The 17,287-nt window shown below is 27.0% G+C and overlaps 1 protein-coding gene across 2 annotated transcripts; it reads left to right on the top strand.

The window, feature by feature from the left end:
• The first annotated feature begins 8,528 nt into the window (after nucleotides 1-8,528).
• Nucleotides 8,529-17,232, top strand: LOC114130139 (alpha-crystallin B chain). 2 transcript variants are annotated; one of them, XM_027995044.2, is made up of 4 exons: nucleotides 8,529-8,939; nucleotides 9,211-9,237; nucleotides 13,616-13,817; nucleotides 16,421-17,232. In XM_027995044.2, the coding sequence occupies exons 1-4, from the start codon at nucleotides 8,752-8,754 to the stop codon at nucleotides 16,613-16,615; spliced, it is 612 nt and encodes a 203-aa protein (XP_027850845.1). In that variant the 5' UTR covers nucleotides 8,529-8,751; the 3' UTR covers nucleotides 16,616-17,232. The 2 variants fall into 2 exon arrangements, with proteins under 2 accessions (XP_027850845.1, XP_027850846.1); XM_027995045.2 differs by lacking the exon at nucleotides 9,211-9,237 and having other exon boundaries at nucleotides 8,534-8,939.
• Nucleotides 17,233-17,287: the final 55 nt, after the last annotated feature.

Here is a 17,287-nt window from a genome sequence, read left to right as displayed (position 1 = left end):
CTATGTCTAATTGTAATCTGCCATAAACAAATTAAAATATAAATAACATTATAACAATAATAAAATTCGTAACGTGATATATTGATATAAGTACTAGATACCTATGACTATTTTGGTATCACTACATTCACTAATGAGATTATATAATATTTATCATAATTATGTGATTTACTGGTAACACGCTTTCAATCACGTACAGATGTGTAGTAGGTACACACATTTTAAAGGATGAAATTCACTTATACACGATATGCTATAATGTACCTAACTACTTATATAATCAAAATTTAAATACATTAATATTGTCAGGTTGAATTAATAATATTATTAACTTACAGCGATTGAGAAAATTACCTCACTTTTATCTGTAAACCTAGATCTCTAACCCTATATAAGGCCAAAAGAACCCTATAAGGAATAAAAAAGCTAATTTAAAAAATAAATGTATTCAAAACCTATTGCACTTTAATTGCTAACTCACTTACAGATTAATATTTGAAGTTTGTTATATTCAAAATTCGACTTTTAAAAATAAAATATTGTGTATTTCTGTTTAAAAAAATCAAAAAAAACCTGCAATAAAATAATGTTATTTTAGATTATTGTCTATATGATATCTACTACCTATACTTAAAAATAAAAAGTCTAGAACGGACTACTTGAAAACTGTGTGATCCAAATTTCAAATGTAATGCTGGTTATTAAACTATATTTATATTTGATTCGATTTATCTAATTTTTGGCTGTGATGTGCAATTTTTCTTCCTATCCATGCAAAGTGTATCTTAAAACATTAAATCGGATAATGGATAATCGAATAATCGTTAAACCTATAACCTGGTAAAGTAATAATTAAGATCCATTGAAATATTATAATGCACATAGGTACGGTTAATAAATTGGACTAAATAATCCAGACAATAATACCGTTAAATCCGCTTCAATAAATAAATTAATAATAAATAGATGAAATATGAGCTAAAATATAATTTCAATATGACGTATTATGTTTTGTTATAATACTAGTGTTAAGTGTACATTTATATGAATTAACATTTTTATAGTTAATATGCATTTATTTAAAACATATTTGCATTTTTAATTTTGGTTTTATATTATACAATGACGTGTTTTGTTTTGAGCGTAAATACTTTTGGGATGTTCCAAAAGTATGTCATTCAGCTTATAAATTCAACACTAATAATAATTTAAATGGTTTATTTTTGGAAGTTCCCAGATGTCTTCCAGAAAATCATGAAAAACGACTTACCTTAATATCATATATTAATACGTGGGAGGTATAGTTTTGATATCTGTCAGAAAAAATGTATCTTACAGCTTTTATAGCTGATTGCTTAAGCTGCGTGTTATATTTTAATTTATATTGTTTATAGAATACATATTTTATAGAACTTTAGTATTTATATTTTTGAAAATACTGTGTTAAAAGTCATAAGACGTGCAATTTATGAGAACTCAATTATAATTATAAGCTTTTTATGTAAAAGAGAAGGTTAGAGCTTATTATTTTATAAATCTAACAAATAACTATACAGTAACCTTGTTGACTATAAAGCTGATGCTCAAATTCGGATAAACTATTTTTTAGTATTTTTAGATATTATATCAGATACATGATCCAATTCTCAGAACAACATCAACATACTAAATATACCTATTACGGTTTTGGTCAATAATATGTCAATTTGTTTTAAACATTTGTTATTTTTCATATCCATATATTTACAATGTACCTATATATTATAATTTTTAATAACATGCATTATAAATATTACAATATTACATATTGAAAAACTCGTCATTTCCTTCAAATTTATTATTTTTGGAACGTATATCGATAAATTGCTAATTTAATGAAATGTTTTCAACTGCATGGTTTTAAATTTATAAATCTCCATAAGCCACTGTAAATTATAATAAAATTATGTATTACAGTTTCAATGCAGCTACTTTATTTTTCAATATTTTAACAGGATATTATAATATAATGTACAAATTAATTTATATTATTACCTATAGATCCTATATATACAATTTTTTTTTTTTAAAAAAAAGCCTAAAAAATGGCCAAATATGGTATTGGACGTTTTGGTATAACTTTACAAGTTCATATTTTATAAAATTTGATACTTTGAGTTATAAATACTAAAATAAATAAGTATAATAGGTACAGTATTTTGGGTTTATTAAAATACACAGTAATGCGATCTTTATCTTATTTTGTCATTTGTAGTTAAAGCATATAAATATTTGGAAAGTCTTACATCATTTTTCCCATTAGTTTAATTGATATGATATAATACTGAAGTCACTATAGATTTAGACTTTTTTGTTTATTTCCATACAATCTTATCTGTAGATACTGGTTAACGAATAAATAATAGTATAAGGAAAAGATAATTTTTTTAAGTTAATTATTAAATATCTATAATAAACCCATATTTTAACCAATGGTGACTTATATACCTAATATCTTTACATACGATTATATTTTTTATTTGATGTACAGCTAGTTTGAATTATAAATAATAATTGACAATTCCTTGTATCAGGTTCCATTATTTTACTTTATTTTGTTGTAATAATATTATGTTTACATACTTGGATAAAAATAAAATTCATATAAAGCCATATTTGTCTGCGATTGACAGGGATTCATTCTAGTTCCAAATAAATAGTAATAGTTAATTAATTTTTATTAAGAATTTTACTTTTTACAGACAAATAATTTAATATTAAATTAATTAAATGTATACTTATTGTTTATTCTTAAGTTTGTAGTCTTTAGTCACACTCTAATAATTATCTACGTCTTATCAAAAAACGTTGGTGTCTAAATAATAATAACTAAAATTAATTTAAAAAATGTACTACATTGTAAGAGTAAATGAATATGCCTAGCCTCTGTATTATTATTATGTACTATTATACAGTTTTTTTCTTTTAAATATTGTAAAAAATGAGCTTTTATTTATATTAAGTACTGGTGTCAAAATATGTAACATTAGCTACTATTCATATGTATTATCTAATTTGAATCCATCCAAACTATATTAATCTGAACAATGGTTCTATTTAGGCAAACAAACACGACTAAAATCGAAGAAACATTAAGAAAAAAAATTTCCACACAAATTAGTAGACCATTCACAAACAAATCTAATCAATAAGCAATAAGCAGTATTAAAATCAATGAACTCGTATATTTCGTATGAATACTAATCTATAAACAGTAAAATATTAATAGGAATTAATTCCGATCAAAGTTCTATTATTAGTAAAGGACCAAGGACCCATAGCCTAGAATAGAAAATAGGACGATCGGCTACCTCAATGGAGAAATTAAGCAACGCTATGTTAAAGTAGTTACCGCTTCCCATAAAATATAATATATATACTATGTAGATAAGTCGTAAGTTTACCAAATCGTATGAATAAAACTCAATAAAACAAAATGTCAATTCAAGCAGTATTTACATGGTGAGGACAGTGCGAGCTGACGCAGTCGGTAACACAGTATACTATTTAAGGTTTTAAAATGAAGTATAAAAAAAACCGGAAAAAATCGTCGATAATAATCCTAATACCTGTAATGCATGTTATTATAGATGAATCTATGGCATCAATATAATATATTATTACCTCGTATACTGCATATCTGGTAAGTAACACCTATAATTCCCGTTTTAGTGGTCGGGCGGGGTCAATCGTGCAATATTTATAAAATCGAAATTATCTATCATTTTTTATGAAATCTATTTCACCAGACAAGTGTAACAGATTAAAAACTAAAAAGGATGTACGTTTTCGTCATACTCGTATTTTGTGAAAACATATAAAATCGAGAAAATGTACACGAGAAAAATGTCTACAATAAACTACATATCTTTACAAATATTATATTTTCAGTATGTTGGTAATGCCAAAAAATATAAATCACCTACGATTTCCTCTAATGCAGTCGCCGATCATTTAGCAATTGTTCGTTCAATTATTAAAGTGTTAAATCTTAAATAAATTAGGTTTATTCAAAATTTGGTTTTATAACCTTAGGGAACTGCTGCAGCATACATATTGATAAAATGAAATGCCCACATTTAAAAAAGTGGGTACATTTATACTTTGTTTTTTTACTTCAGTAAAGAAAAAGTGACTCAACATGCTTATTTTTAATAGATCGTCAACGTGATCTGATCCAACGCACCTATTATACAAGTCACTTACGATTAAATGAACTATTTCACCTATTAATTGGTAGAGTATATAGTGGACAGTGGTATATACCTAATAAAAAGATATTATAAAATATGCTTTCGTTTTACAGAAAAATTTAGCCATGTCTGGAGACGTGTTGAAATTAAAATTTTCGAGGAGACTACCACCTTCCAAAAATTCATCGAATTATGATGAAACAAATTACACTATGATAATCGAAAGTCGTGATCTTTCGATCGAGGATGATTCTTTTTTTCTTTTATGTATAATCTTATAGTATCAGGATGGAGTATATTTTATTCCTGTTCATTACGTGCGTTTTGAAAGATCCAAAAAGACTTGCAATGAGTGCCACAGTATAGGGTCTAAAATCATAAAGTTGGCATATATATGTTATATATATACACACGACGCTCTATATACATGTGGTCGTAAAACACGCAGTGACGTCACAGAAGTGTTGGCCGGGCATAATAATATTATTATGGCATGAGTCATTGATGACGCCCGCCCGTCGGAGACTCGTTTATCGCGTCCTGCGTGGTCGTCGCCCCATTCTATAACATTATTAGTAAATAGTATGTTATGCCGCCGTCGTCACTATCCTACAAACATTTCTATAAACGGAAGACGGTGACCGGAACACAATCGATTCGCACAGAAAACAGACGAGTGATAGTTGACGTCATGCGCACTCGCACCGCGAGAGATCTATCGAAATATCTATAGGTACCTACCTACCTACGGGCTACGACCTACCTATACTATATTAGTTTCGACAACAACGTCGTATTTTAAACCAAATTTAGTGGTTATGGCTAAATATATTCAGCTGTGCAATGGATCCGTTACCCTGCAGATGTTCCTCTCACCCACCCTAATATATTATAATTCATATTTCTCTGATATACAACGTCTACGTATCGGTATTCATTTACAATTACCATTGGGTATTTCTATCTTCACTGCAAATATCAACTGCAGACTCTTTCATATCGATACCCTTACGCGATTATTGTCTAGTCATCAATGTAGTTGATGACGCATCACGTCACCGCATTGTGGCAACAGCCGCAGCAGCAGCGTGATCGTCACCTGCCGTTGAAGACTATAAGTAGTTAGCAAAACCGTATTTAAAACCATCCCCTATTCACACCCGTACGCAAGGGGGGATTTGTGGGTTCAATCCCCCCCCCAATGCTGCAAAAATAAAAATCGTGTCCGCTTAATATTTGTAATTTAGATGCGTTTCCAAGCGTTCATAAAATTCTACATGTAATATCAGTTTTGCCTATCATTATAAATACTAATGAAATGTAATTTTAAACATTACGTCGGTTAAAAACGACGAAATTTGCGATCCACAATGGGAGAGATCGCTAAAACGGACTAGCGTCATTGAATATAATATACATCGTGATATTAACGTGGATATCAACTAAGCATGGAATGAATTATTTTCTACCCATCGTCGAGTAAAATTATTTAAAACAATGATTTGTATTTTATAGTATTATCTAAACTATAAATACTTATTCGAAATTCAATTGTTATTTATTAAAATTTCAAGAAAATGTTGTACCTATCTTTAAATAATAAACAAAAAACGTATGTTAAAAAAAATATTTTCAAAAACATTAATAAGTTTTTAAGATAATGAGTATTTATACAAATAAAAGTACATACACTGTAATTTGTATGTGTATAGTGAATATTGTCTATTGTATAAGAAATACAGATATCAAATGAGGGTTGTTTCAAAAAAATTAATGATATAGTTATTTTACATAATACATGTATTAAAATATTAAATATTAGGATTACCTATATGTTATATTATATAGGTGAATATAATATTATGTTTTAAGTATTTATAGTTTATTGGCATAGTTTGTTACTATACGAAATAGTTGATTATTTCAAACCCCCATCATGACGTAACACTCCACCAGCTAGCATTGTGTACTAAAGAAGTTATATTCACATGTTTCATTATTTTGATTACTAAAAATTGGACGTATTGCGGTCTTTGGACATTTCAGAGTTAATATATCTCAATTAACTTGAATTTATACTTAAATTGCAGAGTTCTTTAAGCACTAGTTGATTTTGCATTTAGTGAACAGCTAGCTATGCATTATGACTTCCGGGTGAAAGCTTTGTGTGATGTGCCAACATGAATTAGCAAAATAAGCTGACTATTAATACATTCAATTTAAATAAATTTAAATTGGGTATGTGCTTAGTGCTTACCTTTATTAAGATATATCTGTACAATTAATAATAAAAACAAAAAAATACTTGTTCCGTTAAAATAATAAAATTTAACCTTAATTTAGTGGCTAGTGGCTAATGTTAACAGACACAGCCTTGAACTAATATATTAATATGTGCAGTGTGCACTTAACGATACATTTAATTTTAAACTGTGCCAAAATTTAGGTCCAAATAATGGTTTCAATCGAATAAAAATATAAGATAAACCTATTATTACTAAATAAAATATTTTTGGTTAGAAATTAATGTAAGTACCTGTTTTAAAATATTTTTACTAATTTAATTCAATTTATTTATAAATTGTTACCCTTTTTCAGTCAACATTAAATTACTCATATACATTCTAATTAGTAATTATCATATGATTTTATTTCAATTTAAAAACCAAATTTCCTAAAACAGTTTTATGATGTAAGTTTCTCTGCTATTATATTAAATAGAATACACCTATACAGTATTAAAGCTATGTACCTAACACAGCTATAATATTACACTGAAGCTAGTGAAATTTTCATACAACAAAGTATCGTAGACAAAAAAAAAATGTAATTTTTAAAATAATTATGAAATATTTAATATAATATTAGTAAACTGTTTTTATACATATGTAATAAACTAATAAATATACTTCTATACAATTTATCATCTATGTATAAATTCAAAGTACAATATACATATTATTAAATTTTTTTATCAAATCAATCTTTAATAATAATTATACTTAAGTAAATAATATGATGTAAAGTTTATAATTTTTTGCCAAAGGAATTATGTAAAATAGTAATTATAGATAAAATTATTTGCAATTTATTTCAATATGATGAATGTAAGGTAAAAATAGATTAAACAAATGTGACGTCATACAATAATTTTAGATAAATAACTATGTAGGTATGTAATTCAGACAACAACATATGAAAAAAGGAACTGAGCTTTTCTAATTCAAATAACTGCTAAAAAGATTTTGAGATAATAATAACTTTAGAATAAAAATTAAAAGTAACCCAATACGGATTTTGTATCAATTTTTAATATATTCCTATTTTAAAAAAGGTTAATCTTCAAAACCTCATCCATTTCTTATAGAATACCTAATTTTAATAGACATAAAAAAAACACATCATGATAAAACTAATACATTCATCAGAATCTAAAATGTACGATATAATCTTATTTTGTATAATCTATTCATGAATGCAAATTTCGAAATTGATAAATAAATAAATTTATTTTTGTCAGGAAACTAAAGATATTTATGTGACCGTATGATTCTATCTCATGTTTGCAGTTTATATCTTCGAACTCGACAAATATTGAAATTCGTAATCTGCTATCAATATATTGTATATCAACAACGTGGATTTTAAATCTTTAAAACATAATCCTTGAGCCCATACTAATATTAAATTTCAATCGGAAATTTTCTGTGTTATGGTTACAAGAGTTCTTGTACAATAATTTTGTGCACCATGGTAACGCCCGGTATACATACATATATATATATATATATATGGTGTTCCACACCATATATACGGCGGCAGTATATATCGTATATTCGTATTGTTATCGAACGGTTGAATAAAATAAAAATATATATAACATTAGTAAGTATATACTTATTTACTCTATAGTCAATAGTCATAAATTGTATAAATAATTGTTTTGGAAATTTCTAGAACTTTTTTCTCGAATCGTCCAACACCCACGCGCCGCCGAGACGAAGCGCGCACGCGTTTTTACCGGCGGTTTCGTGAGTACAAATACACAGACACACAAAATAATAATAATAATAATAATAATAATAATAATAATGGTATTGAAGCTAAACGACAAAATAAAGGAAAGGGAACATCTAATGTAATAATATGTAATAAACGTTTGGTTACACGTATATTATAATACAATATACCTATATACACATTTAGTTATTCTCGTCGCCTACACTGCGTGCGCGTGCGCGCTCGACCAGCATCCGCGTGAAAATGGTGGGTGTTCGATTTTCCACTCATATAGACCGAACGCGGGTCCGCTGGCGTCAGTCATACCCTGAGTGTGTTCGGCGCGTGTCCATACAACAGTCGATTTTTAGCGGAATATAATTCGCCATACAAACCACCTACCTATTATATCATATTAGATATTATATAATATCTTATATTATTACCGTCGCATTTTTACCCCTTCAAACTCTCGTCCGTTCCGTTATCGATTATTTTCTTTGCACACGCTAAAATATAAATGGCACACAACACTGGCGTCAAGCGAGACATCCCTATCAAGTTGGGCGACTTCAGTGTGATCGACTCTGAATTCAGCAACATCCGCGAGCGTTTTGACGCTGAAATGCGAAAAATGGAAGACGAGATGACCAAGTTTCGTTCCGAACTCATGAACAAAGAGTCGAACTTCTTCAAGACCACGTCCAAGTTAGTATAATATTATAATATGAAATACTATCTATCCAACTGTAGGTATCTGTTATTTTGTTTTATTCGTATTTTCGAGCAAGTTCCTATAATATAATATGATTTGTCATCAAATCTGTCGTTGGTATTTCTGATTTTGATATCTGTATGATTATTGTATTACATACATTAATTGATATCAAAACGGTATTTCCAATAAAAAATTGTCTACCTATTATATTTTTATCTAATAAATTGTTGTATTTTTTTTGTCGTACGATATTATAAAAAGGACATCACACGTGGAAGAAAAGTCCTTGTAAGTACAATAATATAATCATTTTTGAAATTGGCATGCAATTATGCATTTGTTTTTACAGCACCTTAAAGGGTTTAGAATGTTTAAATCATAATTCATAGTATTTATATAAAACACAATTTTTTTTAATAAACTGTCTATTTTAATTTGCATATTTAGCTATTTATTAAAAGCACTAGTAATCAATATAAAAGAATATTGTATGTAATCATAAAGTATTACCTATCTATATTTTTATTTCAAATATTTTACTATTTTCAATATTATTTAAATATTTGATGAACTGTGAAATAATAACTGTATAATGTTATAATATTGTCTATTAGTTAAAATATATAGTTAAGTAGTATTAATATTATTACATTGCTTTGAAATCGGAATTAGTGAATATCAATAGGTACTTCATTACTTAAAATATTTTTTTTAATAATGTAAATGTATACAAAAAAAACATTAATTCGAGTATTTAAAACAAATTTACATAATTGATTATATAAATACTTCAAATTTCAAAAACGTTTTTAGAGTACGTTGAATACAATTTCTCCTAAACTTGAATAATTTTGCAATTTTGTTCAAATAGCTTACAACTACACTGATAAAGTAGTACTTATATAGGTATAGTTATAAACATGTATTAAATTATATTGCGTGGTACACCTATATAATACGTACAGTTATAGCTTATGGTTAAATTTAATTTTATGATCGTGTTAATGCTTAAAATTATAATAATAGTATGTAGGTTGAAATACACTTATCACTCAGATACTTATATGAACATGCAACGATGACTGTCTCAACTCGTGTAGTCGTGTGCACATATATATATATAGTGTGATGTTTACCTATCTTAATATCAGTTGGAAATTTAAAATACGATCGTCGTAAGTAGGTATTCGTATGGGAACGAAAAAACCACCTGCGTATGCCACCTTGATATACCTTTTATAATATAGGCATCAGCTTACATAGGTATATATTATATGGTTCTTCGAAAAAAACTTAGTGGGTAACAATATTATATCGTTATTATAAAGTTATGGTGTGGAGAAGAGTGTTCGTTTATACAAAACGTTTAGTGAATCATCTGCGGGTTGACATTGATTGCGTTCGTTCTGCACGGCTTTGCTTACAACAATGGGAGGTCGTGATGGGAATCACGTTATATTATTGCACCATAGCACAATTGGTAATAATTATTGCAGTTTGACTCCGTATTTCATTGATGTATATATTATTAATATTCCCCGCAAACGGTAACGCGCACTGCGGTTATAGTTGAAATGGCACTATATAAATCTATATAGCCTAAGCTCGCTATTTCTGACTCACGTTTAGCTTATACAGCACTCACACGCGGTGAAATTTTTATAAGTATCAATTTCAACTAGATTTGGAGTTTGTCAAATACAAAATCTTTATATATCTACCACTTTTTTGTTAGTTCTTAAGTATTTAAAATGTTTTTGCCTAATCTCATTCGTAAGTTATAATGATAGCTTATTTTTTCATCTCTAATCTCTATTCAGAATATTTTTTTTTTAAACGACAGGAGAGTTCGAATTTAGTTACAACATTTTTTCGCCAATATACCTAGCTAGTATTATAATCTTAGTATGATATGACTGATATAAGTATAGTATGAGTAAAATGAATAGATTTTCTGTATAGTTGACTCGAATAAGATTTATTTCGTCCAATATGTGTACTATCACATATTGCATATTTTATTTTAATTGTATGTATATAAATAATATACGAGTCCAAGTCGGTGCAGGCTATTATAGGAATTAGTAGAAATCATAATACTTTGACGATGTCGGCGATGGCAGCAGCGTCGTAGAAAATATGCTTATATACTGTAATATTATTAACTTACTACCACACTGCAAAATAATATTATTTAGGTCTACAATGTTAATATTATAGTTTATTGCATCGTGGTCACGGAACCGCGCCTATGCGATAGCAACGTATAATATCATATTATGCACGTATTATAATATATACATAATAATATGGCGTGTTAAGTTTCAAATATCCGTCGTCAGAATCGTATCGGAATTTTCTTTTAAATTAATTTCCATATTATCCAACATTCATGCTGAGGATTGTTGCAAAAATAACACGATATAATTATTGTACCGTAATATGGCGTGTATTGTAAGAGCCCCGGGGGATATTGAATTTAATGTTTTCTTTATTTTAACACGGTTTTTAATAATTAAAAACCTGTCAAATAAAAATATTCAAAACGTTTTTAAAACATTGGGGTTTTTTAATACGACAACCTTATACGTATATTTAATATAATAAGAACAAAAATGTTCTCTAGCGTACACATTTACCTAAAAATAGAACTATGTAGTGATCACTGTGGAACGGTGTGGATTTTATAAATGTCAAATGTTATTTTGTTTTTTTTCTTTTTGTTAGCCAGTTGTCTATTGTGCGTTTCTCAAAATAATGACTATAAAAATTCTTTTGGGTTTAATTATTTACTACACCTTTGCGTGATATTTAAGTTGTTTCTAAACCACGACCCAATTAGAAAATCATAATAGCTTAGATATATGAAATACGCGTCATACATTGCCATGGCTTTAAAAAAGTATGTATTTAAAAAAAAAGTACAATACACACGTTAAAATGACATTTAAATACCTACTTCATTAATCAAATTCATTAGGTATATGTTTACATTTTTAACTGCATTGTATTTTTTGCACTGTTTGTTTATAGGATGTTTAGGCATATTGGTTAGATGTTGTTTTTCAAGGTAATTTTTTTTTTTTTTAACAATATAACATAATATTAACTCTAATTTACATTCCACTTCACAACTCATACCTACACTCAAAACATATGTTTTACATAAAATATACTTACAAGTTCAACCTATTCAAATTACATTAGTACACATTTCTGTTTTATAATTTAAATATAATCTGTGTAATGAAATAAAATTGTTGTATCTTATTACAATATATTTTAGCATCATTATATTTTATTACGTTGTAATTTTTCATTTATTTTTCAATAATTTTTTTTATTTCACATCCATTTATATATTTAATTGTTATCGTTAATTAATTTAAAACATCCTATAAATATTTAATATGTATGCTATTTTTACGAGCTAAAATATACTATCTATGTTATTATACCCTCATTTTTCTTACGCAAAGGTTTTTATCACCTTCTAAAAGGTCACTTTTCCGTTTTTTCTAAGTTTATTTATTGCTTCTAGCATATAGATTCGTTGGTATTATAGTAAGTATAAAAGAAGTCGTATAAATATACAATTATTTGACCTCGTAGTTCATCCGTAACACCAAATTGAAAAATAAAAAATAAAAATATTTTGAGTGGGCATATTTAAATTAACAGTTGAATAGCAACTGATCGAGAAAGAGTAAATTTCATTCCAACCTACAGTTGCTCTCAAATAATAGGCTATTTAATATATTATATATTATATATAAATACATATAGGTTCGTCAATGGGCATTAAACAAAAATTGTTCAAAATAATTTTATTTAAATGTAAAAACTAGAAGGATCATTATTACCGCTTGTTTGAACTAGAATTACTTTATTGACATTTAAAATTATGTACAGAAAATTAAAAGTCTTAATTCAGTAATCAGTATGCCATAGTTCTGTACCTAATCAGAATTGTTATTACTTGTATTCATTGATTTGTATAAACTCAATGTTCTGTTAATTTCAAAGAAATATTTGTTGATTTAAACTGTAAAACTGCAATGATAATCTTATTATGTATAAAATGTATATTGTATAATAGCAAGGGTAGTTTATGAAAATTTCAAAATTGCAATACCTCGAATAGCTTGGAAAAAATGTACTATTGAAGTATTGATCCTGGTATAAAAACAACGATGAATTAATGTTATAGTACTAAGTTAATTAATTACACAAGAGAATAAGAAAATATATAACCAAATCATATAGGAACGCATAATAGTACAAAATACGTTGAGTATAAAATATTTGTCATGATTCATGAATCATGATTAATGGTTATGTACAAGCCGTTTTATTTCACAAGGATTTTAGTCGAGCCATAATTTGTTTTTATATACAAGTATTTTTTCTGATTTCATATCTAATAATAAATATAGTTCAAAAACTTGAATTGTTTTGTCAGGAATGTCTACATAGTTAATATCTTATTAAGAATAATTATCGCACTTAATAAGTCTCTAAAAAATATCTTACGCACGTTGTACATTTATGACACTTAAGCATTTTGTTTATTATTATTATTTTGTACGCATGTGGTTTTAAAATTATTTGAATTTGTTTTGGTTTTTTCTTTTTTTTTAATTTAAATTGTTTTGATTATTTCCAGCTCTCAGAACACAATCTCGTCGAACCACAGCGATTTGCCAGCTAGCCGACTAACTGGGGCTGCGCCTAGCGGTTGGGTTGAAAGCATCAATTCGCCGTTGATTCAAGAGGATGGCGACAACAAAATGTTGAAACTCAGATTCGACGTCAGTCAATACGAACCCGAGGAAATCGTCGTCAAAACAGTCGACAACAAACTATTGGTATGTGTCAATAATAAAATTCACGTGATTGTGTTCTGCGGCACACAGTTAACTATAATGTTTTAAAAAATAATATGATATTATCACTATTACCGTCAAATCATACAACGAACAAGATTTCAAGATAGGTATGAGTGTACGACATAAATATAAAACAATCGCACCGGATGCGACGTACGCATACATGTATACACATTGCGGGTGTTCTATATAAACTTCAAGCACGATGCGTAACGAGATGATTTCGAAACCGGTTATATTAAAATTATACACTGCTAAGTATTAAGTATTATCATTTCTCTGTTATACAGTATACACCGTAGTACGGGCTGGAGTACTATAACTAAATTAAATATTTAGAGGATCATGTGAAGTGCTTTGCTGCTTGTGTAGTGTATGGACCACAACTTTTAAAGCCGGAAACGAATTTGTATAATAATAGCTTTTAGCTTAGATTTCCACTATAACACCTATACACCTGCAATAATGGCGTAACGCGTAAAACGCGGTGTACTAAAACGCACTGCCAATATAATCACGTAGGTAGGTATAATTGTTTAAATCAGCCACGGATGATTTGTCAAGACCTTCACACATTTAATGTCATGTGTACGTTGACGGCCTTGACAGATTTTTAAAATTTTATTTTATGAAGCTTCGAAAAAAATCGATATAGGTACATAATTACTTATATATACGTTTATGTACTAATAATTATTGTTATAGAACATATTTTTTTATATAATATAATATTATAATATAATATAATATTAATATAATATTATAATATAATATAATATTATAAAAGTATTTTTGAAACCTTGTGAATTCAATAATTGATTTTTTACACCAGATCGAGGGTACCTGTTCGAATATGTTGATTTATCGTTTTCTAAGTTCTTCAATAGCTAGCATAATGTTCCAATGTATATTTAAGTATATATTATACTATATTTAAATATAATATTATAAAGTTTTCTCCTACAGAGAAGGGAGTGCCCATTTATTTATATGAAAAAAAAAATAAACACACACACTCACGTACACATGGCACAGACATACTTGAAAACGACCCACGCCTTAATCGACCTTGTCTACACCCGATAAACTCCATACATGGTTAAAAGCCTTCGAACCAATAATGATCTCGTGTGCAAGATGCAAGTATTACCTACACATTGCATCCATGTATTAAATACTATACTATATAATTACACTCCGTTACATTCCTACACGAATATAATAATATTATGAAAAAAACCTGTAAAACATAATATTCCGCTATTATCATAAAGGATGACATAACTAATAAGGGATTCGATTATTAAATTATTATTTTTTTTAGAAATACTATGTTAATCATTTAATAAAATAATTATATAAATATATTCAATACCTATGAATTATAATTTAAGCTTCTTATTAATTATTCTGTTTGACTATAAACTTATAAATATTAACTGTAGTTGCTATATTTTGTATTGCATTTTTAGTATAGTTTGAAAAATTGCATATTAAGGCGTTAATATATTATTTTATATATAGTAGATAATAATAAATAGTTATACGACAAAATAAATTGTACTATTACATATATCTAATTGTATTAATTATACAATGTGTTTCTTATCGTAAATCAGTTTAAAAATATAGAGATAAATTATTATTCCAGTATAGGTATAATAATTTTAATATACATAAATCGAGAGACAATATACTTATTACTTACTATCTATATTAAATTTTATTATTCAAATATAATAAAATAATTTACTATACTATGACTTATGAGAAAAGCATAGTAATATTACGCTCTAATGATTTTAACGAAAAGTCACTGAACCAATTTTATTTAACTCGATCTTCTTAATGGTTGGATTTCGAAAAATGTATACTTTAAACAGTTTAAACATATTATTTCGATTAGAAGTATTATAATACCTCTCAATACGTTGAATTTTAAACTATTTAAACTTAAATAGTTTTATATATACAATGTAAATAGGATATTTTATTTTACATATAGCTATTAGGTACTAGCTTATTTTACTAGTTTTGAATTGAAATGCAAACTATTAATATCCTTCGCCGAAAACCATAAGATTTAAGTATAATAGTCTCTTCTGCATCAACTCAAAAAAAAAAAAATAGGCAACGTGGGGATACTAGAAGAAGTATTTGGACAGTCTCTGTTAAAAAAAAAAAAAATTGTAAAAAAGTTCAATATTGTCATCAAAAACTTGATACTTAAAAATACCTATTATTATATACATATTTATATAAGGATAATATCAAAAGTAACAATATGCATAACTGAACTTAACCAAATAGCAAAAACAATCTAAAAGACTATAAAATAATTTAATTTATAAAACAAATTATATTTTATCTATTTATAATATATAGGCTATAATATTAATTTATTATATATTTATATAACTTAAAAAGAAGTACTATACTATAAGATTATAAAAGTAATACTATTTTACTCATGATGGTGTCATTATAATAACTTATACAAATATGACAAAATATAATAAATTCATAATGATATTATATTATTTTTAAATATTTGTCTGATAATATATTATTTATTTGTTAAGGTACATGCCAAGCATGAAGAAAAATCAGATTCAAAATCGGTGTACAGGGAATACAACCGGGAATTCTTACTTCCAAAAGGTACCAATCCGGAAGCGATCAAATCATCTCTTAGCAAAGACGGCGTGTTAACTGTTGAAGCACCGTTGCCTGCTTTAGGAGGGCCTGATAAATTGATTCCAATCTCGCATCATTAATTGTTTTTCTATCTAGTGAACCACTTTTAGAATGCATAAACGTTTTAATTTTAATTTTAATATCTTAATTTTTAATTAATTAATTTTTGAAAAAAATAATGTTGTTTTTAATTCCCTTCAATAAGTCATTATGATTTTTTGTTTCCAATGTTTAAAAAAAAACCATACAATATTATTTATATATATATATATATATATATGTTATCTATATAAACAACGTTAAAATTACATGTTTTATTATAGAGCTTTATACAACGCGATCACGTTGCACACCATAATAATATTTGTCAAAACATAATTTACGCTAGTTCCTACAATAATTGTTTCTGTAATCACTGCATTAAAGATTGAATATATTTTTATACACATAATAATATAATATATTTAGCTAAGTACACAACTTTATATTATATCTTATACAATAATATATTATATTTCCATGATAATAAAAGAAGAAAATAGGTGCAATTAATTGGCTAATGTTCATTAACATATTATATAAATATATATTATATTCCGTTCGATTGAGAAAACAAACAAAAATTGTATTTTAATAATTATTACTACATTTTTATTGTTATAATTATCTATACTAATATAAATTATTTGCCTTTTTTCATGACGTGTTTGATTTTTTTTCTCTTGCTTATAGTCAATTTCAAATGCTAAAAT

This window comes from Aphis gossypii, chromosome 1 (genome assembly GCF_020184175.1).
Source record: "Aphis gossypii isolate Hap1 chromosome 1, ASM2018417v2, whole genome shotgun sequence".
In the NCBI taxonomy this organism is placed as follows: Eukaryota; Metazoa; Arthropoda; class Insecta; order Hemiptera; family Aphididae; genus Aphis; species Aphis gossypii.
Note: the sequence above shows the minus strand (reverse complement) of the source record. Positions and strands in the feature narration are given on the sequence as shown.

What these genes read in the sequence shown, in the direction of transcription:
- LOC114130139 (XM_027995044.2), top strand. Translation starts at nt 8,752, where the DNA reads ATGGCACACAACACTGGCGTCAAGCGAGACATCCCTATCAAGTTGGGC. An exon ending in TTCTTCAAGACCACGTCCAA is followed by an intron (nt 8,940 to 9,210) that starts GTTAGTATAATA and finishes TATTATAAAAAG; the next exon opens with GACATCACACGTGGAAGAAA. An exon ending in CAGTCGACAACAAACTATTG is followed by an intron (nt 13,818 to 16,420) that starts GTATGTGTCAAT and finishes TTATTTGTTAAG; the next exon opens with GTACATGCCAAGCATGAAGA.